Source organism: Falco cherrug, chromosome 4 (assembly GCF_023634085.1).
Source record: "Falco cherrug isolate bFalChe1 chromosome 4, bFalChe1.pri, whole genome shotgun sequence".
Taxonomy (NCBI): Eukaryota; Metazoa; Chordata; class Aves; order Falconiformes; family Falconidae; genus Falco; species Falco cherrug.
The window spans coordinates 111095594-111120817 of record NC_073700.1 but is presented as its reverse complement, the minus strand read 5'-3'; the positions used below and the strand labels follow the sequence as shown (position 1 = coordinate 111120817).

The 25224-nt window shown below is 43.6% G+C and overlaps 1 protein-coding gene across 1 annotated transcript; it reads left to right on the top strand.

Moving 5' to 3' along the window:
* Positions 1 to 7770: 7770 nt before the first annotated feature.
* Positions 7771 to 17140, top strand: NPY (neuropeptide Y). Its single transcript, XM_055708858.1, has 4 exons — positions 7771 to 7946; positions 8099 to 8286; positions 13640 to 13720; positions 16849 to 17140. The coding sequence occupies exons 2-4, from the start codon at positions 8099 to 8101 to the stop codon at positions 16871 to 16873; spliced, it is 294 nt and encodes a 97-aa protein (XP_055564833.1). The 5' UTR covers positions 7771 to 7946; the 3' UTR covers positions 16874 to 17140.
* Positions 17141 to 25224: the final 8084 nt, after the last annotated feature.

The window sequence follows — 25224 nt, the reverse complement described above, 5'->3', positions numbered from 1 at the left end:
ATTAGTAGGTGAGGCTACGGACAGCACAGCAGTAGGATGAGGGGGACCATATCACATCTTGCTTAATTGCTTCTATTTGCATAAATAATATCACTGCTAATTTTAGTAAAATAATGTATGATATTAGTAAATAAGAACATACTGTCAAAATGCAAGCAAAGAAAAAGGAGTAAATGGACTTAAATCAGGCAGAATCCATTTTCAGTCATGTTTGTTGAAGGCGTATTTTCTTTTATTTCAACAGGACCTTTACTTAGTGCCTGACAGAAGGTTGTGTGAGTGGATTAAGAGACAATAAGAACTAAAATATGAAATAGATAGTTTTAGTAGTGTGAAGAACTTTAGAAGGTATGTTTCAATACTAGAGTTTGTAATCCATATTCTTGTTATGCTTGTCATATACAACAAAAGCCTGCCCTTAGTGTTACAGCTGTCGTGATCTTTTGCTCCAAACTGCACCAGTGTGCAAGGAAAAAACCCCACAGAATAATGGATAAACATTTCTTTCCTGATGTCAGAATTATTGAATTAGTGGCTGAATATGGAGTTTATTTGATGGAACTCATCCAGTTAGCAGGAGTGAAAGGTGTTAGCTAGGACACAGTCAAGCTGCATAAGGCCAGTGCACAGTTAAGGCCATTTGGACATTTTTTGGGGGGAGTGTATCAAGACATTTCCATGTGTCGCTGCCCTGTGAGACCAGTACAGTTGGTACGACACTATCTTAAGTGTATGACCCTTTCCTAAATCCTAGGCCTGTAGTATTTCAAATGTGCATGTCAGGGTATAAACAAAGGATGAGTTCTAGTATGGAGAACTGTTGTGGTCCTCTGTGGCATCCAAGCACTTGCAATGGCAAAGGATTCCCGGTCACCAGTGTGCAGGTTGTTCTTCAGTTTCTTTGACTGTGCATGACTGGGTAGTCTATGATGCCTATATTTTAAGATGACAGGGAGAGAGGAGCATCTCCTGGTGAGTTCGCAGTTGTCCAGTTGTGATGGACATCTATCTTAGGTGAATTGCTCTGCAGCCACCAGTTTTTGCTTTTTTTTTCCTTCTTTTTTTCCCCTCTTTTTTTTTTTTTTTTTTTTTTTTTTACCATATGGAGACCCTGGACCAATTCTTAAAGCAAACGCCCACTCTTTGGATAGCTAAAGCCAGCAGATGCAAATCCCATCCTGTATTACTCTGAAATTAATCAGTCACCCCTGTCTCCAAGTTTAGATCTGCTTTTAAAATGTGCTGCAACTTTGGCATCCAAGGTTTCCCGTGCTGCGTGCCATGACAAGTAATAAAGCATTCAACACATATAAAATTATGAAACCATACAGGAGAAAGTTAACTCTCAGCTGTGTCGATGTTGCAGGACAGGAAGCAAAAGTGATTCTGATTGTGCTTGGACTGTGAATCTGCTAGGAAAGAAGATGGGATTTTTTTAATATCCACATTTTAAGCAGAAGGATATTTTTCAGCTCCAGTGCTTTGAATGTAGATGAATTCACTTCTGTACACATTATCAGTAAGTGGTAATATTCTGCGAATAAACACACATAGCAGGGTTTTTCAGAAGCCTTTGCAGATGTCTTTCTTCTGTCTGCCTCTGATTTACTCCCTGCAGGTAAGATGTGTGACAGTTCTCCATGTAAGTGTGATTGGATTTCTTCAGTCCTTGGCACAATCCCATCAGGCAAGCCTTTGTTTTTTCAGTTTCAGGCAGAGTCACTCAACACAATCTCACAGTGTAGCCTTTCTGGACTTCTCTCACTTTCCCTCCTAATTCCCTCTTCACCAGGACTGAAGTCAAGACGTACACTGAAGCTGAGAGTGGTTAATTCTAGTAATTCTGGTTGCCTTTAAGTCATGACAGCTTTGGCAACTTCGTCATCTTATACACATGAAAAACCACTTTCTTTCAGTGTGGAAAATTTTTGTTTCTGATATAAAGCTTGATTCATTTGCTTTAAGCCACTGTCTTCTTGTAAGCTGTTCCTTACTGCCTTTGGTCTCAGCAGTAGACATGTTGCCAGAGGTAGCGTTCTGATCTCCATCATACTAATCTGTCTTTGTTTTTCTGTTGTCCTGGGGGAGTGGGAAAGGGAGGAAGGTAGAGCAAAACAAATGTCATTACCGTTGCAAATACTGGGTTTGGTTTTGTTACTTATTTGAGTATCGTTGTGTTTCTGTCAAAACTGTGCATTGTACTGTGTGTCCTCAGGACAATTGCTGATAACCCTCTGACCTTGTTGCAGCATTTCAGAAGTCTCTCTGGCTGTGTTTTCAGAAAAGAAAAATAACAACTTTCATTATAAGGTTCCAATGAACCCGGGTTTTATTTTTCTGGTTTCCAGTTGTATGTTGCTGTGATTGTGAGTCAGATGCTTGCGGGCCTTTGATGTGAAGCTATGAACAACATCGCTTTAAATAGCAAAGAATGTTCTTGTATTGCATCTTGGGTCTGCAGCTCACAGTCAAGTAGTTGTACAGGAGCCATTTGTGCTCACCAGAAGTAGTTCATGTCCAGGAGAGCTCAGAGAGCATGGCATGTGTCACGCCACCGTGGCACGTAAAGGCACTCGCCACCTTCGTTGAATACCACCCATCTCCCTGGCATCAGCGTTGGGCTTTTCTGGTGCTGCGGTCAAAGGTGGCACACAGGCACCGGAGGTCACATCACAGTGCTAACAAGAGGACGGTGCCAGCTGATGGCTTCCATTCCTGTCTGGTAATCCACAGCAGGAATGCTGTGGGACTGCCGCGGGAGGCTGGTGGTACTCCAAGTTTGCTACGACATACAAAACCTCGACTTGGTTGGGATGTCCCTAAATCACAGTTTAACAGAGGTTGGGAAAAGAATACTGGGGAAATAGTGTAACATTCTATTTCTGTTCTGACAGTCTTAGGAATCTGCTTTTAGATGCCGTCGAGGGTAAGATATACGGGCTTGTGGTTTGATCCAATCGCTTTTTCTTCTCTTTTGTATTTTCGTGTTGTTTGTACTCAGCCAGAGCCCTACCTTTTGGTGGAGTGTTACGAACCTGCTTAACGCTGGACTCACAAGGATGCCTCTCGAAAATGGTACTGCTGCTGAACAGGCGGGAAGGGGTGGTCGCTTCAGGGTTAGAGGGTGTTCTGTTCGACTCTTACCGGCGTGTACAGGTGAGTATGAGTACTGAAACGGACACATAAAAGTTTGGAAATGTGGGTACCATGAGACATCAAAGCACAATGAGAAGCTGTTTTGAATGTATTGCTAAGCAGACTGAAATCAGCAATACTGTAAAGTGTGTGAGAGTCTGATTTTTTGAGATTAACAGCCCCATTTTCTGTCCAAATAGTTTCAGATAAATTCATGTGAGTGCTGAATAATTATACACCGCTTATCTGACTGAACTTCTAGTCCTAAAGATTCAGCATTTCTGGAAGGTTTGCTCAGCTGTGGAAACCTTTAGTGAGACATTTTAACTGCAAGAGCACAGGCAATATCAGCTGATAAAATCTGCCATTTCCAGGTCTCTAGTAAGACATAAATCTTTTCTTCCTTGGGCTCCAGTTTTTAACCCTTTCCCTCTACTAGGAGATTGATCTTGCTTTTGTATTTAAAACAAAGACTATTAATGGGCTATTGTGGAATGTTAGTTTAGGATCACTGATGCACACAACAGCGAGAAAATGATATTATGTGTATTTGTAATAATAAAGAACAGCTTTAATCCCATGCCTACCACAGAAAGCATGCTATAAATAATATTCTGTCCCAAGTTAATCACACTACATTTCATTTTAGTTAAGGCAAATATCATGCCCCTGTTTAATGCAATTGTATATATTACCATTAATAAATGACCTGAATTTTCTTTCACATTTATGCTGTTTGTAGAACACTATCATCTTACTTTTAATATGTTGATATCTTGGAAGTCTTTCCATTCTTAGTGTAGTCTGAAATTTGTAGGCTAAACAGCTGTCTATTGAATCTTTAAATGTCATGACACTAAAACACAGGCAAAATTTGATTGTAATGTTCCTTTTCACTTTTTTCCTATTGACGCTGTACCTGTCATTGATACCTGCTCAGGGCTTTGAAATGCCCTTCTTTCTCTCTGTACGCAGTTAAATACTCTTCAAGCTCTTGATTGCTTCACTATAGTGTAGCCAAGAGTCGCATATTTGCAAGCCCATAATATTTGGCAAATTAAAAACGTGGATATCTAAGTACTGCCATATTTAAGCTATGCCTGTGCCTTTCTGCTCTCTCCCAGGCTGCATTCTTGAACTCCATTCTGTTCTTCCCACCTTTCTTCATCAGCTCTTCTGAGTCTTACTCATTTCTTTCCAACTACCCTGGCTGTCTTCTTCTCCGCCTTTATAGCCCATCCCAAAGCTGCTTGTGGGAAGTGCAGCTCTGCCATTTGCCAGAATATAAATGCCTGCCTGCTTTATGTGAGGACAGTAACACTGGGCAGGCATCCACATAGAGTTATCATCAACAGGCATCATCAAAGATGCAGGAGACCTTGACGCTGGAAACCACTTGTAAAACACCCATTAAGATCACTGAGATCCAGGAACACTTTGTCTCCCTGATACACCGGAGCCTATATATGTGTGTAACTTTAGGTATAGGGTTTCTTTTTTCAATTTATGAACGTTACATTGGGTTTATACTGATGATCATGTTATGTATCCAAAATATATTTTATCTATGTTAAAATGTATATTTTATGGTAGCAACTGGATGAGCCTGTATGGATTTTCAGTGTTTCAAAACAGAAGGAGAGGAAATTTTTGTAAGAATGTAGAGAGTGGCTCCAAACATAAAAGTTTCTGGACTCAAGAAAGCTCTGAGGTGTATGCTTCATCTTAAATGATGAAATGGAGCATAAGCACACACCTGGAGCTGAACCTCAATACCGTTACAGAAATAGGCACTATGGAAAGCAGGGTGATCAACATTTTGGCTCAGCGTTTTGAGTTTCCCAAATTAAATGCTGGAACTGTGCAGAAAGAAGTGTTATTCTGGAGGTGCAGTGAGAGTGGTAAGGTCTGACATCTCATAAACCTTTTGGCCACTCAGAATAGGGGCATGAGTCCAAATTCAGCACAAGCTGGGAGATGTTACTTCATCCAAAGGTAAGACCCAACAGATGAGTTGATTTGGATTACAGTACTGTGGGCAAGAAAACCTCTTCCCAGACCCTGCCAAGCAGCCTGCGGTCTTGTATGGGAGGCAAATTTGATTCCTCCTCATGCATAAGTGAAGGCTTCCTTCACTCCTCAAGCTGTGAAGCAAACTAAACTGACTGGTAGTATGGTCTGTGCCTTGTTTTGGTGGGGAACTGGTGCTCCAGACCCAGCGTTTCGTAGAGGGACGTAGCAGGTGTGATTCGTCAATCATTTCCTTGGAGGGAGCAGCATCCTGCTCATACCTCACCACTAGGAAAAGAGCAGGGATTCATCCAGGGTTTCTGGAGATGCTGACAGCCGACTGCCGTGGTGGTGGCCTGTGCCAAGACGTGGCAGCATGACATGTCAAGCGATACAGACATACCCACGATGAGGGAATGTCGTTACCTCCTTATAGCCCAAGTAAGCATGTAGATGAGAGACTTCATGTTTATCTTGCTCTGCTTGCTAGTCTTATTCCTCTTTCTCTGAGCTGCCTTGAAGGTTGATAGTGTAAAAATAGTGGCAGAGCAGCAATCTCACTTACAAGTGGTGAAAGAGTTTAACGGTGAGAAAGTCACCTGCAATTCCTGTGAGCTGGTGGGAGATGGCTGTGGCAGAATCAGGCTGAAACTGGTGAGAGCTGTCAGTGTGGCACACCTTCCCAGATGCTTCAGTCCCCAGTGTGGTGACTGCTTGTCCCCTGCACCCCATAAAAGCTGATAAACTGGATCAATGCAAGTTTTGGATTAGGCAGGTTATTGGATTCAGCATGGCAGATGGAAAGTGTTGGAAGCACAGTCGCCCTGGAGGGCATTTGCAGGCATCAGGCTGTCAGATCAGCTGCTTCTGTTGAGCCAACGTGAGGGCAGTGCGAACACGGAATGCGCAGGATTGCTGCTGGTGGGAGGACAGGGAAGGCAGGGATGCAGTGAGGCCACTGTGTAAGACGTGATGTCACCCTCTGCGCAGATCTGCTGAAATTAGGAGCTCGAGTTGCTGGCTGTGGCATGGAAAATTATTCGCACACATTAAATTCTTCACTCAGGATGTGATAAAAGGCAGCCTGTAATCTTGCTGTAAGGTCTGTGGCCAGTGCACTATGGAGTCATGAGGATTTCAAAATATCACTTGATGTTAAGAGCTCTGGAATTTTCTTTGCTTCCATGGCTTGAAATGGATATAGTCTAGTGAGCTTCCGCAAGACCTATTTATTTGCTAGGGTTTGTTTTTTTTTTTTTTTTCAGATAATGTTGAGATTCTCTTTCTGGAGTGATGAAAATGGTTTGCTTTTGTGAACTGAATATTGTTTTTCAGAATCTGCTGGATTATTATTAAGCCAATAACTGCATATGATAATGACTACAGAAATTAACAACTACATTTACAGTAACGTATGTACAATATAATTTTAGAATATGCCTTGAAGCTTTCTGTCAGTATGTCTAATGTTCTTACTTGGGTGATTGTTATTTTACCTTCAACCTGAAGTAAAAATAAGATATGATCAGAGTCATGATTTGTCATTCCAACTGGAATTAGTCATTGGTCATCAAGATGCTAATCAGATTACCTGTTTCTAAAACTGAATTTCACTAATACGTATGAATAGTTTTCAACTCCACAAAACTCTTCAACAAATTCTGAAACTTTGTTTAGGTTGGATTTGTCCTACCCAGCGTCAGGCACTCTGGTGCTCAGGTGTCTGGTCCAGCCTGGTTGCCTGGGCTGCTGCTGCAACCAGTGGAGGAAGGTACGGCGCCAGGAGATCCCCACCCTGCTTACCTCAGACCTCGGTCGGGCGAGGGATCAGCTCACTGTCAGCGTGCCCATCTCTCCCCGCTGACTCTGGGCCTGGATAAGTTCAGGGAAACATGTAAATCTGGCACTTGGGCCGGATCAGACCCTGTAGTCCCATGTTGCTGGGAGAAGGTGCTGTCTCCCGGATTCAGAGCGGTTCCCTTGGGCCAGGACAGCTACTGGAAAGGCTGTGGTGATCCCATGGCATTGGTGGGCTGTTTTCTCTGGTCTGTGGCTCAGGCACAGAAATAAACCAGCATAAAGTCACTTTAGAAAAGCCGCTCGGGAGGTAGCCCCGGGCAGGGGTGCAGAGGGTCTCCCCGGCAGAGTGGGCACGGAGGGAGGAACGATTTCACCGCTGCGGCTCTGCTGCCAGGCCCGGGCAGCTAAGCCTCAGGACCGACGCTTTCGCTAAGCCCGATGTCAGAGCTTGGGGCACCGGTCTGGCGTTTTTCGTTGCCCCGGACGGTCTCGCTTTCTCGTGCGGCAGCATCCCTGCTAAGGAGCTCGAGCCTGGGGCCGCTCCGGCGCCGCAGGAGCGGGGTAAATCGTTCCCCACGCTCGCTCCCCCTCCCCTGCCGGCGCCGGGCGGCCGCGAAGACGGGCGGCCGGGCCCGGGACACGCGGGGCCGGGCAGGGGCTGGTGCAGGGCCCGGGGGCAGGGGCCGGCTCGGCCCGCGGGTGGGATTTGCCGGGGCGGCGGGGCGGCGCGCGGGCGGCGGGGGGGCAGCGGCAGCGCCCGCCCCCTCGGTCCCGCCCGGCCCCGCCCGGCCGGAGCCGCCGTGCCGCTGCCGGGGCAGGGGCAGGCGGGAGCGGGGCGGGGGGGACCGGAGCCGGCGAGGCGTGATCGCCCGAGGCCCCTCCTGCCTGCCGGGGAAGCCTTAAAACACCCCGGCGAGGCACGGAGCCCCGCACTCGGGAGCCCCGACGCACGGGCAGAAGCGCCTCGCTGAGCCGAGAGCCGCTCCGCTGCAGCCGCCGCCGTGAGTGCCGCGACGGGGCGGGCACGGGCACGGGGGGAGCGGGCGGGCCGGGCTGGGGCGCGCTGGGGCGGCCGCGCTGCTCCCGCCGTCGGGGCAGGTGCTGACAGCGCATCCCCTCCCCTCCCCTCCCTCCCTCCCTCCCCGCCGTGCAGATGCAGGGCACCGTGAGGCTGTGGGTGTCGGTGCTGACTTTCGCCCTGTCGCTGCTGGTCTGCCTGGGGACGCTGGCAGAGGCGTACCCCTCCAAACCGGACAGCCCCGGCGAGGATGCCCCCGCAGAGGACATGGCCAGATACTACTCGGCGCTGAGGCACTACATCAACCTCATCACCCGGCAGAGGTAGGCAGAGCGGCCCGGCCGGCATCCCCTTTTCCCACCCCCCGGGCTGCCCGTTTCCTTGGCGAGGGTCAGGGGAGGGAAGCGGGGTGCGCCTGGGTGCCTTGCCCTGCCTCCCCCACTGACACGGGGAAAGACTGTGGTGCACAGACTCCTTCCCTTTAGAGAGTGACAGCCACGCACCCCTGAGTTGGCTCTGGGTCTGGAGCTGAATTTCCACCACCCAAGTTGGCAGAAGGGGCAGGGGTTGATGCTGCCTCTGCCCTCTCAGCCCTCTCTACCCCTCGTACAGCCAGGCTGCCAGGCAGAGCATGAACTACAGGGCAGAGTGTATGGGGAGACACCCCCCCCCCCCCAAAATAAAAAAAAAAAAAAAAAGGGAGAGAAAACACACCTAAGCTGGGAGCTGGAGAGAGCGAGATAGGGCAGTCGGAGCAGTTTCCCACTTCTGTTGCTGCCACTGACTCTAGTGAAGACTTTGATGAGGAAGAAGTGTCCTTCTAGCCTTGCTGAGGAGTTGTGCTAATCCAGGTGCTTTGTGGTTTGCCAGCTACTCGATGCAGCTGCGAGTGCTAAAAAGCCAACTAGTCCTAGCAAAAACCCTCTCGAGACCACTAGCAAGAACCCAAGCTCAAGGTGAAAGGGAAAAGAGTGTGACCCAAACCCGCCTGGCTCTGAACTGGCTTTCTGGGGATGACTGTGCTTTTTAAAGTAGAGGTAAAGGCCCAGTCTGGAAAAAGTGCAAATTATTATCAAAAAATTGTTTTATTTGGGAGCATCTGTCCGGTTTAGACTGTGATGACGTTTCCCCTGAGGTCCCTGAACAGAATGCGACCCAGAAGAGCTTTGACATATTTATCTATTTGTTTAATATCAAAACCAGATGAGAGGTCTAAACTTAGGCTTTCATTTGCCCCTCTAGAAGTCTGAAGAATTAAATTAGAAGGCAGGCTGTTGCGTAAGCGAGAGCTTTCCCGCAAACCCATAACATTGCCTGCCAGTGCACTAATAGCATAACACAGATGAAGAGGAAGATAAAAACACAGATCTTCAGCCTTGGACTTTTAAAGCAATATTCACAACTTGTTCATGTGTAAGGCATGCTTGTGTGTGATAGTCTGTGCTCGGATAACTTTTTGTTTAGATTACAGCTAAAATAATCTGGTCCTCTGCTGCCTTTTCCCCTTGCATGTGGTGGGATCTCCAGGCCGATCTCTCATCTCTTCTTTTGTTTCTTTCATCTCTGATTTCAAAGGTGGTTCCTGTCCAAAACCAGGTCATGTTTAAAAACAAGCAAACAAACAAATCCCAAACCCAACAAAATGAACCTTCTCATCTGTATTTAGCTTCCACTACTGATGTGTGCCATGTATGTTTGCTTTAACATTGACTGTGTAGCTTTTTTTCTGTAATTTCTGGGGTGCAAGTACAGAACTCAGAAATTGCGACTGCTTTCATTCTTCTGTGCGGATTTGGGTTCTGAAATGAAATTGTTATTGCTGTTGATTGATAAAACAATGCAGAATTTAAATTTTGTTCTTCAGATTTTACCTAGATTTCCCACCCACCCTCTCATATTTAAAGGGAACAGTATTGACCTGGAAGTACAAGAAAGCTGGCAGAAAAAACGCACCGCAATGGCAACTTCATGATGTGCATTTTAAAGTTGACTACATAAGTTATCTAAAAAAAAAAAAAGTGTGTGGTGAATTAACCATGCAAAGATAAAGCAATTGCCTCCTCCGTTTGGAAAGCTTAACTGAGCTCCTGGGGGTCCTGTGTTTCAGCAGTGACACAGTCACTTGCAAAATGAATCAGTAACTTTTGAAGCGTTTTGGACCGGTCTAAGGGCAATCATTTGGTCCGTTTCAGTGGTTGTGCTCAAAGTGTGCTTTCTTCTTACAGCTTTTTACCTCTGCTTTTTGTGCGTGGTGCTGCTTGGGAGCCCTGTAAGGGGGGGCAGAGGAGGGGTCCGGGGGCTCGCCCTGCCCCTCCGGAGGCTGTGTGAGCCGGCAGCGCTCAGCCTCTCACCAGACCTGGTGCCTGCAGCCTGGTCGCTGCAGCTGGTGAGATGGATCAGGAAGAGCGCTTTGGGAAAGGATGAGGAGATCAGTGCTTTTTTTCTCTTCAGGTTCATCTGTCTTGTCTTGGTTGATGTTTCTGTGATTATGAATAACCTGGCTCATCCTCCTGGCTTCTACTTCTGGCCTAACCCAAGCATTTGAGTGTCATTCCCCTGTGATCTACTGTGACCCATAGGGTCTTCACCCCAGCTCCCATGAAGGTTCTTCCTTGCAGACCTTCTTTCTGTTCTTCTCTTTATGTGGCTGCTTTGCTCCCCCTCTCCTTTGAGGTCCTTCCTCTTCAGATCCATCTCACTTAGCTTCAGACATCTGTGTCCATCAGCTTTATACCCTTTTGTGGTTATCTGAGGGAAACAGGTAGTTGTGGGGCACAGGTCACCAGGCCTGTTTCAGGCTTCTGATGACGTCTCTTGTTCCTTACGTGCCAGGTCTTTATAACTTAAAAGAGAGCCTAAGGTAACCAGCAGAGATGCAGACTCCTACCCTGCAGATGTCTGTGTGTCTTTAGTCTCACCTCGGTTCCCAAAACTGTCCTGTGGTCTTTGCCTCATGCCCCTCTACTGCACCGTTCAGGGGGCTTTTTTCAGAGCCCATCTTTACTTGAAACATTCCCTTTTGCTGCTTGCTGCTGCCTGTACTCCCTCTTGCCAGCAGGCCCCCTTCCTTTCTTGTACCTCGTAGCTTGTTCGTGGATCTGTGGCTCTCCTGTGCTGCAGCAGATCAGGAAGGCCCTTCCTGCTGGAGCTTGGACTATAGGCAGGGCAGAAGATACCTGAAAGTGTGTCTGACTTGGGGAGTGCTGGTGCTCCCGCTTCATGCCAACACCTTTTAATGGGGAAGGGGGCAGATCCTGAGACCTTCGGAGGGGTTTTGTGGCAGTTTTCTGAATCTGACCCACAAGATGCTTTTTTGAGGTCCTTCAGCTCCTGTCGCTGGCCTTGGACCGGTGGGGTTTGCCTCCCAAGGCCCAAGTTTTCATAGGAAGCTTTGAGATTTTGCTAAGGCTGAGATACGAAGTTCCTAGTAAGAACAAGTGTGTTCACTCTTCAATCCCTCTGGCTTCAGCTGGAGCTGTGGGTTATCAGCATGCCAGAAAAAAGGTTTTAATGCCTCAAGCTGAGCATAAACCCCAACTAGATATTTTCACAAAGCTTGGAGCCTCACTCTTTTAAAATAGCAATGATATTTGATAAAAGTGTTTCCCAAACAGCAAATAAAGACTCAGCTTTCTGTATTCACGTGGTCTCAGAGCTGGGTAGGGAAGGCAAGGAGCAAACCATGAAGCAGCTGGAGCAAAGATCTCCCAAGGCATTTGCTTCAGTAAGAAGGGATGGACTCTGTCCATGACCTCTTTTTAATATGGCTGTGGCATGGTTCTTTCCCAGTGGCAAAATTACAGAGCAAACGGGAGGTTTAGGCACCTGACATAGGAAGAGTGGCCACTCCTTGGCCAGCCCAGTTGGTCGCAGTCAGCGATCACCTTGCATGCAGCTTTGCTGTGTGAGGACATGGTAGGTCCATCCAGCACAGGTCTAACCAAAGCACAGAAGGGACTCCTATAAAAGATGTCTCTCCAACACAGTCATCTTCATAATTTGACCAAATCTCTGCACTCCAGGGGGTTGCTACCTACTTCTTATTCAGACAAAACTTTCCGAGAGATTAGTGGGAATTTTGCCCAAGTGTGAGTTGTTGGAGCAAGTTGTTGATTTGTTACATCAATTTCTTTAAGATAACAGCAAATTGGATTCCCCCTTGGTTGAAGTCCAGGTCACATCCATGTTAATCAGAGTAGGGAATTAGAAAGAAAGAAATCCCTTTGTGGTGATGGAGTGTGAGGTATTTGATTCAGCATCATGCTTGATTGCGTTATTGTAATAGCATTTTACTATGTCTGGCTGGTTCTTTTCAGATACCTGCTTTCAGTCAGCTTAGATTAAGAAATTTACTTTAAGTTTCTGAAACTGATGCTTTATCTTTCTGGAGCACAGGTGATGTACTAAAATGATTACGGCAATGTAAAAAATACAGAGTTGAATAAAATGATTGAAAAGTGAGGTATGTTTCCACTTCCCAGGAAGTTATGCCATCAACAGGCAAAACTGCTAGCTTTTTAAATATAGTTTTGGAAGGTGGGGTTTTTTTCTTTTAAATTTAGATTAAGTCATTGGAGAAACATAATCTTGATAGTAATGGATAAAATGTAAGTCCTTAATTACACATTTGATTTCTCTGGAATCAGAATTCCACTCAAGAGGCATTCACAAAGCTTTTATCTGTTAATGTACTTTGTGATTCAGACTAATTACATAAACAAGTTACAAACCATGATCTTAATTCTTTCCAACCAAGGAGCGTTTGCTTACAGTTACCACTCTCAGGCTAATGAATCCTTATAGTGATGAAATGTCTGCCACGCTGGCTGCTCGTTGTCGCTTCTGTTCTCTCAGGAAAACAGAGCAAATTCTTTCCCAAGAACCAGGAACTGCAGTACTTTTTAACTGTTAAGCAATGTATAGTACCCAGGATTTCAAAAAACAAATTTAAAAAAAAAATAATGGAAAGACAGCTGCTGTGTAGCGATACAGGACAAAGGCAGCCAGTGATATCCCATTTAACAGAGCTCTGAATCGGGAGGCTTTCTTGTCTATAGACATGTAGTTCAAGAGTGGTGATTACCTTGGGTAGCTTAGTTTTTAGGACCTAATGCGCTATGCATTTAGCAGCCCCAAATGTAGTAGCTATCTTAAAAAATCTTGGCCGATTACTTGGCAAACAGAGTTTTGTTTTCTATTAGCTTAATAGATAAATTCCACTCTTCATTTACCTAATTTCTGATGAAGGATACAGTAGCATCTAAACCAAGAAGAAAGTTAATGAGATAATGGAACTGGGTTTGTAGGCAAGAATGACATGCTGGGAGGTCACGTCATGCACAGCTTCCTGCCTCTTCCTTCATGCTCACATAAGATGCAAGATCCTAGAGTATCTAGGAACAGCCATTAAATTGAGAAATATTTGATGTTTCTCGATACTATGATGTAAAATGATTATGGAAAAAAATATAGAAAAATACAGAAAAAATTAAAACTGAAGAATGAATATTTTCTCACATGGCTATGTCGAGTTGAGTCAAAGTACTTGCTGGAAAGCTGTATTTATGTCTGCTCTAGTCATTTTTTTCTGAAAAAAATGACTAATGGTTCTGTGTCTAGTCTTCATTTTTAAAAACTGACATATAAAAAAATAAATTTTTTTAAATCTTTCCTTAGATATGGAAAGAGATCAAGCCCAGAGACACTGATCTCAGACCTCTTGTTGAGGGAAAGCACAGAAAATATTCCCAGATCCAGGTATGTATGAATAGGTTTTGTGGAGGCTTTCGCTTCTCATTTAGATTTAACAGTTTCATTTGTTATCAGTAAATATGTTTCACGGGGAGAAAACATATGCCACCAACAGCTGGGTAAACATGTCCTTAAAAAACATTAATTCCCTTTTTGTTAAGAGCTAGCACCACCTATGAATGCAAGAAATGCCTTACTGGATATAATATAGCCCGAACTCCTCGTTTCCTGACTTTGGGAGCACACCATACCTGCTGTTTGGAGGAGGAGAAGCACTCCCACAATGCTTCCCCATACTGGACTTTATTACACAGAATTGTGTGCCAGTGCCTGATGATGATTCCTTACATACTGGAGCACCAAAGCTGGCATATTTCTACTCATTTGCTGCTCAGACTGGTTCCTCTAAAGATGTGCGAGTGGTAAATACGCACGCACATAACTTATGCACAAATGCACGGCAGTGACTGGTCTTTAAAATACAGTATTTCACATTGGTTTTGTACCCAATATTTTACAAAGGGGAAAAAAGGCCTTTATATTTCCATTTGCTCTTGGTTTGAAATAACACTGGTATTTCAAGCAACAGTGGGGTTTCAAATGTGCATGCTGTATTTATCTAGTTGGGTAATGACACTTCAGCTATAATGTAAGATACTGTAATAGTGACTACAATTTACGCAGCTGAAAAGTAAGTATGTTAAAAAAGTAAGATGCCAGGGGAGTTTTGGCTCATGAAAGAAAATACTGGGTTTGATTTTACTCACAATCAAGCATGAATGAGCTCAGTTTAAGCCTTCACTGATAGCCTGAAGTTTGCTGATAATACTTCTACTGCAGAAATAAACATTTTATGCAGTAGTCATCTCGGGAGTCTACAAGCAAATGCTCTGCACTTTCATGAGCTGTGCAAAAGCTCAGTTAGACTAGCTAAATACTTAAGCATAATAGTCTGTAGCACTGAACTTGGGGCATGATTTTGTTGCTGAAAGGTGACCAAAATTTCTACTGCCATCAAGGGAGGCTGTCCACAAATGAGACTTGTGGAACTTGTGCATAGAGAGACCATTGACTTATGGTTTGATGACTAACCGCAGCTGTGGGGATGCACTTTTCTCTGCAGATGCTTATGTAAAAAACTGCATGGAGCGCAGTGAAATGTATTAGACTATTTTCTGTTTGGTAATGACAAGGCAGAGCCCTCACATAATGGGAAATTTCCGCTGCCGTGAATTTGAGGCAACACACAGGGTAGCACAAAGTCTTAATACTCTCTGTTATTTTCACCCCTTCATAACAAAACTTCATGGTTGTTATTATTATTGTTTCAATAATGCTATTTATAACACACCAGGGAGAAAAACTCATGAGCAAAATAACAAACTAGTCTGCATTTAAGATCAAGAATTGATGAGAAACAGATTTCTATTTCATACCCCCTGTAACAGCACTTTAAATTGAGTATGGTATCTGTCATTCATCGATGACAGTTATGGGAGTACTGGGAACAATGACGTCTAGTTTTCTAGGATAAAACCCTGTATCAATTCTGAACCCTGCTCTAGCTTTTTCCTCCATGTGAGGACATAATTAAATCTCCTTTCTACCCAGCCCAGCGTTTCATGGCACATAAGGAACTTAGTATCTCTGAGTTACCTGTACCACTCTGACTTGGTTGAAACTGTCCAGAGGGTTTGAAAGCTGGTGGGGAAGTTAGGGGAGCCATGCAGGGGTGGGACAGCTGGACACACAGCAGACATGCCCAGGTACAACACAGCTGCCTAAGCCTTCCTCCTGGAGGAAGAAAGGCTGGATGAATAAAAGGCAGGCTGGTATTATTCTAAACTTAAATTAATGAGGTAAATGTTTAGAAACAGTTATATAGGCAGCCAGTTATGGAGCAGATGTAATTTGCGCTCAGTGAAGCAGTGATGAAGAGACGTATTTCATGAGTTCTCGGGAACTGAACTTTGTAACTAAACACTGAGGTACTAATAAACAACTTAATTGTATTCAGCTTGGCTGGCCTGGTTTGGCATTTCACTTTTGCTGACTAAAATATGCCCCAAAGTATTTTGCAGCCTAGGTGTATGACTGACCCTATGAAGAAAGCTTAGAGATTCTTACAGAAGCTAGTTAAAAAATAGGAAGGAATAAAAAAAGAAGGCACCTTAACCTGAGTACAAGTAAGTTCTTATGACAAAAACAGGATGTGGCATGCTTCTGATCTTGTGGAGTCATGAGAAAATATTTAATACTCAATAACAGGATGCATCTCTCTTAACATTGCCTCTTTGAAAATTAGGATACAGAGGGAAGTAGTAGTCTAGGCTACATTTGCAGTCAGTCAAAGGGATGGGTATCTCCAAAATGAGCCTTCCATTGTAAAATGGACAGGGTGTCAACTTCCCTCTCAGGGTGTCTGTGTCACAGTCTCCAGTGATTGTGGAGGCAGACTAGATGTTTAATCAAGACTAGATGCCCAGCTTTTAGATGGGAAGAATTATGGCAAATGCATTTACCCTGGTGCATCTCCATGTTCTCTCACCTGTTGACTTACTCTCTGTGTAGCCAGAGCAGCTGTTCACAAGCAGAGTACCTCTGGATCAAATCCTGCCCTCAGCGCTTTTTTCAACACATTTCAAATATTTGAGATTGAGCAGTGGAATACCGCGATAGTATTTTAGGATGGTGGTTGTGAACCTCAGTTTTGTTTGAAGGTGCTTACAGCATGACACGATTTTGTTTGGCTCGGTAAACGTTCTTTGGAAATTGTTTACTCCTGAGTTAGAGTAAAAAGTGTCTCTTTAAAAGTATTTGTATTTCAACAGAACATAGTTTTTTAGCTGGTTTTCATGAAGTGCTACTTGATGGCATAAAGCAGTTTTGCAGTGAGTTTCAGTGGTGTAAAACACTGCACCAGGGCAGCAGTATGGAGGGGCAAGTTCTGGTACCAATGCATAGACTTTTGGCCATCCATAATGCCTCTGCTTTGATGTATTCCTTACTGCTGCTATTATTAAAATGAAAATTCTAGGTAGTTCTAACTTCATATTTTTCAGAAGGGGTTTTAAAATGTGTTTAATGTTGTTGTTTTGTTTTGTTTTGTTTTTTATTCATAATGTGTATTGCAGGTTTGAAGATCCTTCAATGTGGTGATGGGATTTTCTGCACACCGTCAAAACTTTTCCTAGTTTTCAGTTCATACTCCATGCCTATGAAGCAAATCATAGCGTCATTCCCACTGCATGCAGCCATTGTATTGAATTCTGTAGAGTTTTTCCATCCTCGTATTTGTATATACCTATATTTAAATAAATTATTTGTGCATTCCAAAATATAACATACTAAATGAAAACAGCCAACTGTGTCATTGGTATAGAAAAGAGTTGTTTTAAACTATTATAACTGAATTATAACCTCCCTGCAGTCTAAAGTAGTATGGACAACAATAGTGTCACAGTTATTACAGCAATTAGTGTGTAAAGTAAGATAAAGACATCATTTATTATGGCCTCAAACTCAACTCAGCTGCTTGATTTATGCAAAACTGTTTAAAATAATTTATCACAGACTACATAATTTAGGAACATAGTTTTCTGAGAGGCAATTTTTCAGCAGGACCATACTAAAAACTTACTTATTACTTAAATTAACATATGCATTAAAATTAATAGCGTTTTCAAAATACAAAGGAATAAGTCACTGCTTAATTCTGCTAACTCCTCAAAACTGGTTTGAAGCTTGGCTGTAAGCCTGAATTAGGAATTTTAAATGAAACAGATGTAATGTCTTCATTTTGCCAATATGCAAAGCAGCAGGAAACAATATCTAAAGTAACTCATAAAGCAAGACAAATCTACAACTGCTTGTGCCAGAAAAGACGTGTCTAACGTTGCCTAAGGCCTCGTAAAGGAGCACACCGATAAATCACAACCCTTTGGGTACCTGTACTCTGAGCCTCTCTCATTTGGAGTCATTCGTGGTTTCTGTTTCTACCACAAGAAGGTAACTGGGACAGGGACAAGGGGAACTGTCTTTGGCTTTTCTTTTTTTTAAATTATTATTATTTTATGAATTTAGTTACTAGCCTAATGAGAGATTTAGACACACTCTCAAAGCTTTTATTCAAAGTAACGTAATGGAATGGTAGCATGTTACCCTTGTTCTTAAGCGCTTTTAATTCACAGATATGTATCTTGCAGTATGGTCAGGAATGACACTGGGCATGACACAGATGCTGGTCCTTGGTTTCTGATATTTAGGCACAACTTCTTTTATTTAGATACTGTACTAAATGCTGCTTAATAAAGCACACAAAAAGTTCCAAATTGGAAAAGAATCAGCATGAAGGTTTAATGTGTTTACATTTCCTTCCCACTTCTCAAATGTTTCTGCATGGCTGTTGCCCCCAGGAGAGATACATCAGTGCCAGTAAGTTCCAAATTTCTAAGAATGCATGCTGGGTGTGTTCGCAGTGCTACCAGCTTACCAGGACTGGCCAGCTTTTGTGGTCACACTGTCTTCAGCAAAGCATAACGTATTTTTCCTTTTCATGAAACACTTGGGTGTCATTGGAATGGGCAAATTTTGCTTTCAGAAGCAATATTTTTACTTACAAGCTTGATGATGTGTTCCACAGTGCTACACGTGAAATTGTGGGGATTAAGGTTAGTCTAGTATTACAAAAATGTTTGGGGTTCCTGGTATAAACCATTGCCTCCCAAGGGAGTAAGTGACAATGTTCACAGGGACTCCAGGATGGCCCCAGGTTGCTGGGACTCGCAGGAGTTCATCAGCCACAGGCCAGAGCGTGCTGGTTTAAAGCCCACATAAAATTCTGCTTTGAATAATGATTAAAATGAAAATTGGAAATTAGTGAGGTGTCTGCTATATAATATCTCTAATTCCTGGTAATTATTAGTATCTATATATACATATTAATGATTGTGTAAATGATAAAATCAGTAGATGATAAACCAGACTCGTATTGCTCAACACTATCATTACAAATGTGCCTTAGTGGAGAAAGAGAGTTAAAGGAGAATTAGTGCATGCTAATTGCTCACGCTGAGCTGTTTCACTCAACTGCCTGAGTTTTCTTGAACTTCAAGAACACCCAGAAAGAAAAGCTAGACAAATATAAAAAATGCCAGATTTATTGCCTCATGAGCTGTCAAAGATAGCAGCAAGGAAAAGCACTCACACAATATTTATCTACCCACACTTGCTCTGATTTTCTTTCTAAAATCTTCCTGTGTTCTCCGGGGTAGACACAGCGTTGCCGTAGCCAGCGTGCTTAGCACTTAGCTTCGTTCTGTATTTCATATACCACTCTTGTCAGGCCAGGACACTGAAAATATTGGATCAGCTCTCCAAATCACAGGACAGACTTAAAAAACGAGCTGTGAAATGAAGATAAACGCTGGATTTGTTTGGCATGGCTGCTGCATTTTGACTTTAGGGTTAACCTTTCCATCTTTTTCTCTCTAACCGTGAGAAACAGAGCCTTGCTTCTAAAACAGAGGCTGAAATTTATGTCAGAATCTGAGGAAGTGCCAGGAAAAACAAGAAGTGAGAACCATAAAAGTAGGCGATAGTATTTTCTCCTTTATTTACTGCGGGTTTGAAATCATGAGGAATGTACACAGATGGGTGTAAAACATTTAGACGACAGTCCACCTTTACCTTTGGCAGTTTCTGTAACATATGTCACAGTTATGACCAACTTTGATTTAACCAAAGAGGGGATCTAGATGATCCCATGTATCTTCTAGGAGCGGAAATTCTCTCTATCCTTTTCTGTCTCCATCCCTAGAAACCTAGCACACTGCGATGTTTTCAGCTCTGAAAGTCTTCTGTGCCAAAAGACACAAATTCCCCAGTCCTTCTTGGAGGGGTATTTTCCTTCCTCCCTAGCCTTGGAGTGAAATGTTGTCCCAGTGACTGGTGTTGGACCAAACTGGGACGGCGTGGGTGCCCCCTGCCCTCCCGCTGGCCGGCTGCTGCCCCCTTCCCTGGTGAAGGAGCTTCCTGTCAAGCTGAGTTTTCATCATTTGTCATCCAAGATGTGGAAACCCTGCCCTGGTGGCGTGAAGAGCGCATGGACAGCCTTCTGCAGGCAGGGCAGCTTTGCTCTGCCAGACCTCCCCCAACACAGGGGATCACGACTGCTCAGGGAGGAGAAGACTTCCCCACTGCAGCCTCCACCATCACCTGCTGGAAGATACAGGGAAGCAGGGAGGTGCTGGTGGTGTAGAGGACATGGGCACAGTGGATTTGGGAGGTGGGGGGCTGTGCTGGTGACATTGCGGTGGCAGCCAAGGTGGGATTGATCTTGATAGATGTCCCTGAACCCAAACCAGACCCTGGATGTAACAACACAGGTCACCCCAGGCAGTCTGCTGCCTGAAAACATCAAGTGCTGCCCCTAACCATCGCCTTGTGGTGGGGTGGGGGGTTATAGTTGGCAAATAAACACTGTTTCGGCTGCAGCATCAAACATTTTCCATAGTGGTTTGTGTCACCTTCCCATGCTCTGCTGGCCCCTCGGGGGGGCTTTGAAGCTGAACTGACCGTCGCTCTGTGTTTCCCGTGGGATTGCACCCGCTCTTGCGTGGCCACACGACCTTCAGGAGCACTGACGTAACACAGGATCCAACGCTGGATCTTTTGTCCTGTTCCCACCCTTGTGTTATTACCTGAGGTTAGCCACTAAAAGTCAACAAGCATTTTAAAACAAAATTCAGCAGAAGATAGGCCAGAACTTATTGTGACAGGGTCTCTTTTTGTCTTGTGAATTTTGCCTGTGAAAAGCCAAGGTCAGAAGATGAAAAAACAGCAGAGTACCAGGAATGAGCAGCCGTGGCTTTGTAATGCAGAAGTTGAGAGGAGAACATGCCTCCTGCACATTTCCAAGCCAAGCTATTACAAGATGTGAGTGCTCTTCACTTCCCTTTGTACAGCAGCTTTATAGCATCCCCTCCCTTTTTCCCCAGAATGCTTTTGCATTAAAAAACTACAAAAAACCCCCGAGTACAAATAAATTCCTTCCAGAAAGGCTTTCATTTTTCAAGTGTTAGAAAAAAAAATCTTATTAGGAAATATTTCCTAGAAGATCTTTTTTTCATTACTTTGTGTTTTCCCTTGAAATCAAAAGCATTCCAGTTTTCCATTATTTTCAAGGTTTGGTTCAGCGTATTTTTCTCTATATGGTAACATTGTCTTCCTTCCCACTCCGCACAACTCAGCTGTTTCACAGACTTAAAATAACTGTTGCTGGATGTTGATAGTATTCTAGTGATATTCAGCAAGGTATTTAAATGAATATTTTCTAAATTTAAATCCAAAACTAATTTCATGGTTACTTTTTTTTTTTTTTTTAATCAGAGTCCAAATCTGTCTTGAGATCTGCACGATGTGTGTCTACAGATAAGAAAAGGTAAAGCTTCTCCTGGGACTGCCCCCATTCGTAGGTACACCTGAGAAACCTTTCATGGGTGTGAAAGTGTAGCCCTTAAAGGAGATGTGGTTTGGCAAAAAGCAGGTGGTTTATATCGATCCCCATGCTGCCATCTAAACCAGACAGATCTCAAAAGCAAACCTATGGCAGCTATACAGTAGATGGGATGGGTTGTGTGTGTGAACCAAACAGGTGGATTCTGAGTAAAGGAAAAGGTTTCCATCTGGATTTCATTGAAGTTAGAAAACTAAACGCAAAATGCATCACTTGAAGACAGTTTATGAGCCTGGGATACTTCTCCAGAGCCCCAGGGTTATAAATCAGTGTCTGGCTTCCAATCAATAATTCACAAATTCTGGATTATCACATCACAATTTAAAATTACGTCAGATCTGGCTGTTTAATTTTAATATTTAATAATGGTTTCCTGTTAAAAATTATCAAAGAGTAATTTAACACACACAGTAATGAAAATTTAAAAAAAAAACACTCTCGTTTTGTTTTGGTGAGTTAGTACCCTGAATGAGAAATTGCTATTGAGCAGAAATTGCCTAACTAATGGAGTAATTGATATCAGACCAGTGTATTTTATTTATCTGGCTGTATTTTTATCAGTCATTTGCCTACCTGTATTACAGTAGAACCTGGAGACTCCAGATACGGAGCTCATTGTGCTCCAGTCTGTAGGATTATAATAAAAAAAATATGCTTAGACTGGGGAGATATTCCATCCACACACAAAGAGAGAAAGTGGGAGGAAACTTGGGGTCATAAATGAATATGGTAAGTAGGTAATAGTGGTCCTACTGGACCTGCAGCCTTGTCCTTATAGACTCTTTGATTACAACGGTTAAGAATGTGCTATAAAACAGGTAGGGCAACGTTATCTTGTTTCCAGTTAATATGTGTGTTTGCTAAGCTTTTCCTTATCTAAGTTATTTGCTTTTCTGGAACGACCTGATCTTCGCCAGGCCCAGAGACCTTCCAAGCTGTATTTCTATATTGAACCTGGACCTACAAGCAGCTCCCACCTGCCTATGATGGACACGCAGCTCCAGCCTTGCTTGCTGCAGACCATGAACTCCCACTAAGCTCTGACTAAATTCAAAATTTCAAACCTACCCTAAGCCAATCTAGTCGTGAAGGTACAAGGTGAGCCGACCACTCGCTTCAACATCAGCCTGGGGCCAGGCTGTCAGTGCTGGTTACAGAGAGTACCACTACCAGACTGTGGTGGTAAATGGGTATACTCTGAACTGGAGAAACTGGCTGGTGATAACTGTTGTGCATTACTGGTTTTAGCCTATCCTGAATTTATTACCTCTGGTTGTTTAAAACTAGTGCTGTTTTTAGAGTTTGCGTTAAGGCAGGGCTGGACATGCATTTTAGACAGGTTAGTCTGTAGTGTGTGATGGCAGACATATTTCTTGTCCTCGTTCATTAGATGTTCTGCTGTGCGAATGAAATGCTCTTCACAAAGGGTTTTTGGGTGAGGGGGGGAAGAGCAGGGACCACAGGTGGTGTCTCTGCCTGGAGCTTTATAGGGGGCCAGCAGCCAGGTCAGATAATGAGGACAAGAATAGCAAAACTCCTGAACTACCCTGGGCTTCCACAAAAGAACACGGACCAGAGAGGCAAAACCACTTGTGTGCCCAGACATGCAGATGGAGGACCAATGGGTTTTGTTTTAAACACGGTGCCTAATTCCTAATGATCCATGACTGCTTAAATGCATGGGAAAATCCCATGGGCCACCTCAGGCCATATGATTGCACCTGAATTCACAATAAGCTTTGTGGGTTTAGGATCCATGTTACAGACTCTCACGCAGAGGCTGGCGGTCAGTTCAGAAGGTTTCAGACTTCTTCCTTAATCTCATTTTCCTGTGCACTGGATAGGGGGTCCTGGGCTGTGGGCTGCTTGATGCTGTCAATGTCTCTGCCTTCCAGGTGTGAGTCTCACGGTGCCTAATTACCTTCGGAAATGTGGCTGGAGGCATCCCACCTTCGAAAAAGTGGAATTGGTGGGAACAGGACAGCCATGAGGTGTCCTTGCAGATACAGCTGATGGCGACTAGTAGTGATGAAGGCTCTAACAGCCTGCCCACGGCCACTTTCCTGGTAGGCTGTAAATCAGCAGCCTCTCCCAGAGGTACAAGAGTGTGGAACACCCTTTGCCAAGGAAAGATGTTTGTATCAATTAAGAATGATGGTGCTAAGTAGGTGACTGGCTCTTTAAGAGATCTGCCGTGTTTGTCTTTCCTCAAGTTCCTGTGTCCCATTTTTAAGCTTCTTTTCCTTTAAAAAGCGCCTTTTTAGTTTCTGTTCTTGGTTCTCTTTCTTTTATATGGAAGAAAAGGAGGACTGCAATTTGATGCTGTTCTACATTTATGATGCAAATTATTCTCATAGCCAGGGATGATCTTACTGATTTTATCCATTAATTCACTCTACCATGTTTCTGGTGATTACCATGGTTCAGTTGTCTTCCCCACTGAAGTCAGCTGGAAATAGTGTCTTCCCACACCCTCTTTCACAAATCCTGTTCCATCAGTAATGGCACAGATTATTATTTTTAAAAAAACCCAATTGCTCTAGTACTTGTTTCACTACATTCTAAAACTTGAAGGCAGATTCTAATTAAGTCGTCTAAACTAGGAGATAAACTTTATTAATTGAATATTAATAGTCCAAAGGCTTAGACACTTTGTGATAGGGTCAGCTTTTTCTAAGTAGCAAGAGTTACAGTTAAATAATCAGATTAGTCAGAAATGTTAACTTGCTTTTAATGCATTCATATTTGAAACATTTTAACTTTGACTTTGCTTTTTTTGCTGCTTTCAAATCAGCAATCAGAAACAGCATAAAATTACTGACTTTTGAGGGAAAGCTTTGCATTACTGCACCACGGCCTTAACTTAAATCTGCTTTTAAAAGATGAAATGCATTTAGAACTGCTTAAAAATGCATCTTAAATTGGCTGCCTTATCTGTCTTAGCCAGCAGTACATTTTACATTTCTCTACAGGCAAATGGTGGTACCCAGGCTCGCCACAACTTGGCATACATCAGAGTGTCTGTGCTTCAGCACTCATGGTGACTGTCACAATAGCCTGCAAGGACTAAAATATATTTCCTGTACTGTGAGTCAGACCTGGGTGTTAATAATGAGCTGCATTTAAGTGAGAAAAAAGCATTTTTCATTTCATTTATCAGTTCTCATTTACCAGCTTCTTAAAAAAAAATAATAATCCAAACCCCTGAAAATCACCTGCAACAAAAAAGAGATTCAGCCTTATGTTCTGTCAAGAAAATGGGCTGAGACGATGTGCTGCTATATTTAAATGTTCTTAAGCATGTTTCTCCCTGACCAGGTGTTGCTCCAGGCACTTAGTTAATGTCACTTCTCCTTGTGTCACCCTCCTTCTCTCCTCAGACTGTTAACACACTCCTTTCCATCATTTGGTAGGGAACCTACTTCAAAACTTTTCAAAGGGCATTGGCTGTCCTCAGGCCAAGTCACACAGAAAAATGTCTGCAACCCTAGAGCAGAACAACCAAATGTGCAAAAAATACGAGGCCTTCCTCTTGAAGCGTACCTGAGGGTCTACAGGTATATTTCTGTTTTAAAATGTAGTTAAGGTACCTTAGATTGATGTTTCTCGTTTCCGCATCAGCTGGATATTACCCAAGCGAGGCTGGCTGACAGGCATTGCATTTACCCAGCGCTCTGCCTTCCCTGTTCATTGCCACATGGTTGCTAACAAAACGAGCAGGTTTTATATGGAAAATGCGTACTTCTAATGCACCTTTTAACCTCTTTTAATGTTACATCGAAGAAGGGTTGTTCATGTGATTTTGCTAGCCACACAGGTTTGTATGCTAAAGCCCTGTTCTTTAAACCTGAAGTACCTTGTTGCATACACAATGCAGTAGGGTGGGCTTTCCCCTGGTGCTGTGACATCCCACTCCCCCACCTGCCCCCCAAGTTGTGCCTCTCTTCTGAGAGCTCTGCTCAGGCATCTCCCTGTCAAACTTGCAGCGTAATGA

Bases quoted from the DNA above. Each gene is read 5' to 3' on its own strand.
- NPY (XM_055708858.1), top strand. From the start codon at position 8,099: ATGCAGGGCACCGTGAGGCTGTGGGTGTCGGTGCTGACTTTCGCCCTG. The intron at 8,287-13,639 runs GTAGGCAGAGCG...ATCTTTCCTTAG, and splicing joins AACCTCATCACCCGGCAGAG to ATATGGAAAGAGATCAAGCC. The intron at 13,721-16,848 runs GTATGTATGAAT...TGTGTATTGCAG, and splicing joins GAAAATATTCCCAGATCCAG to GTTTGAAGATCCTTCAATGT.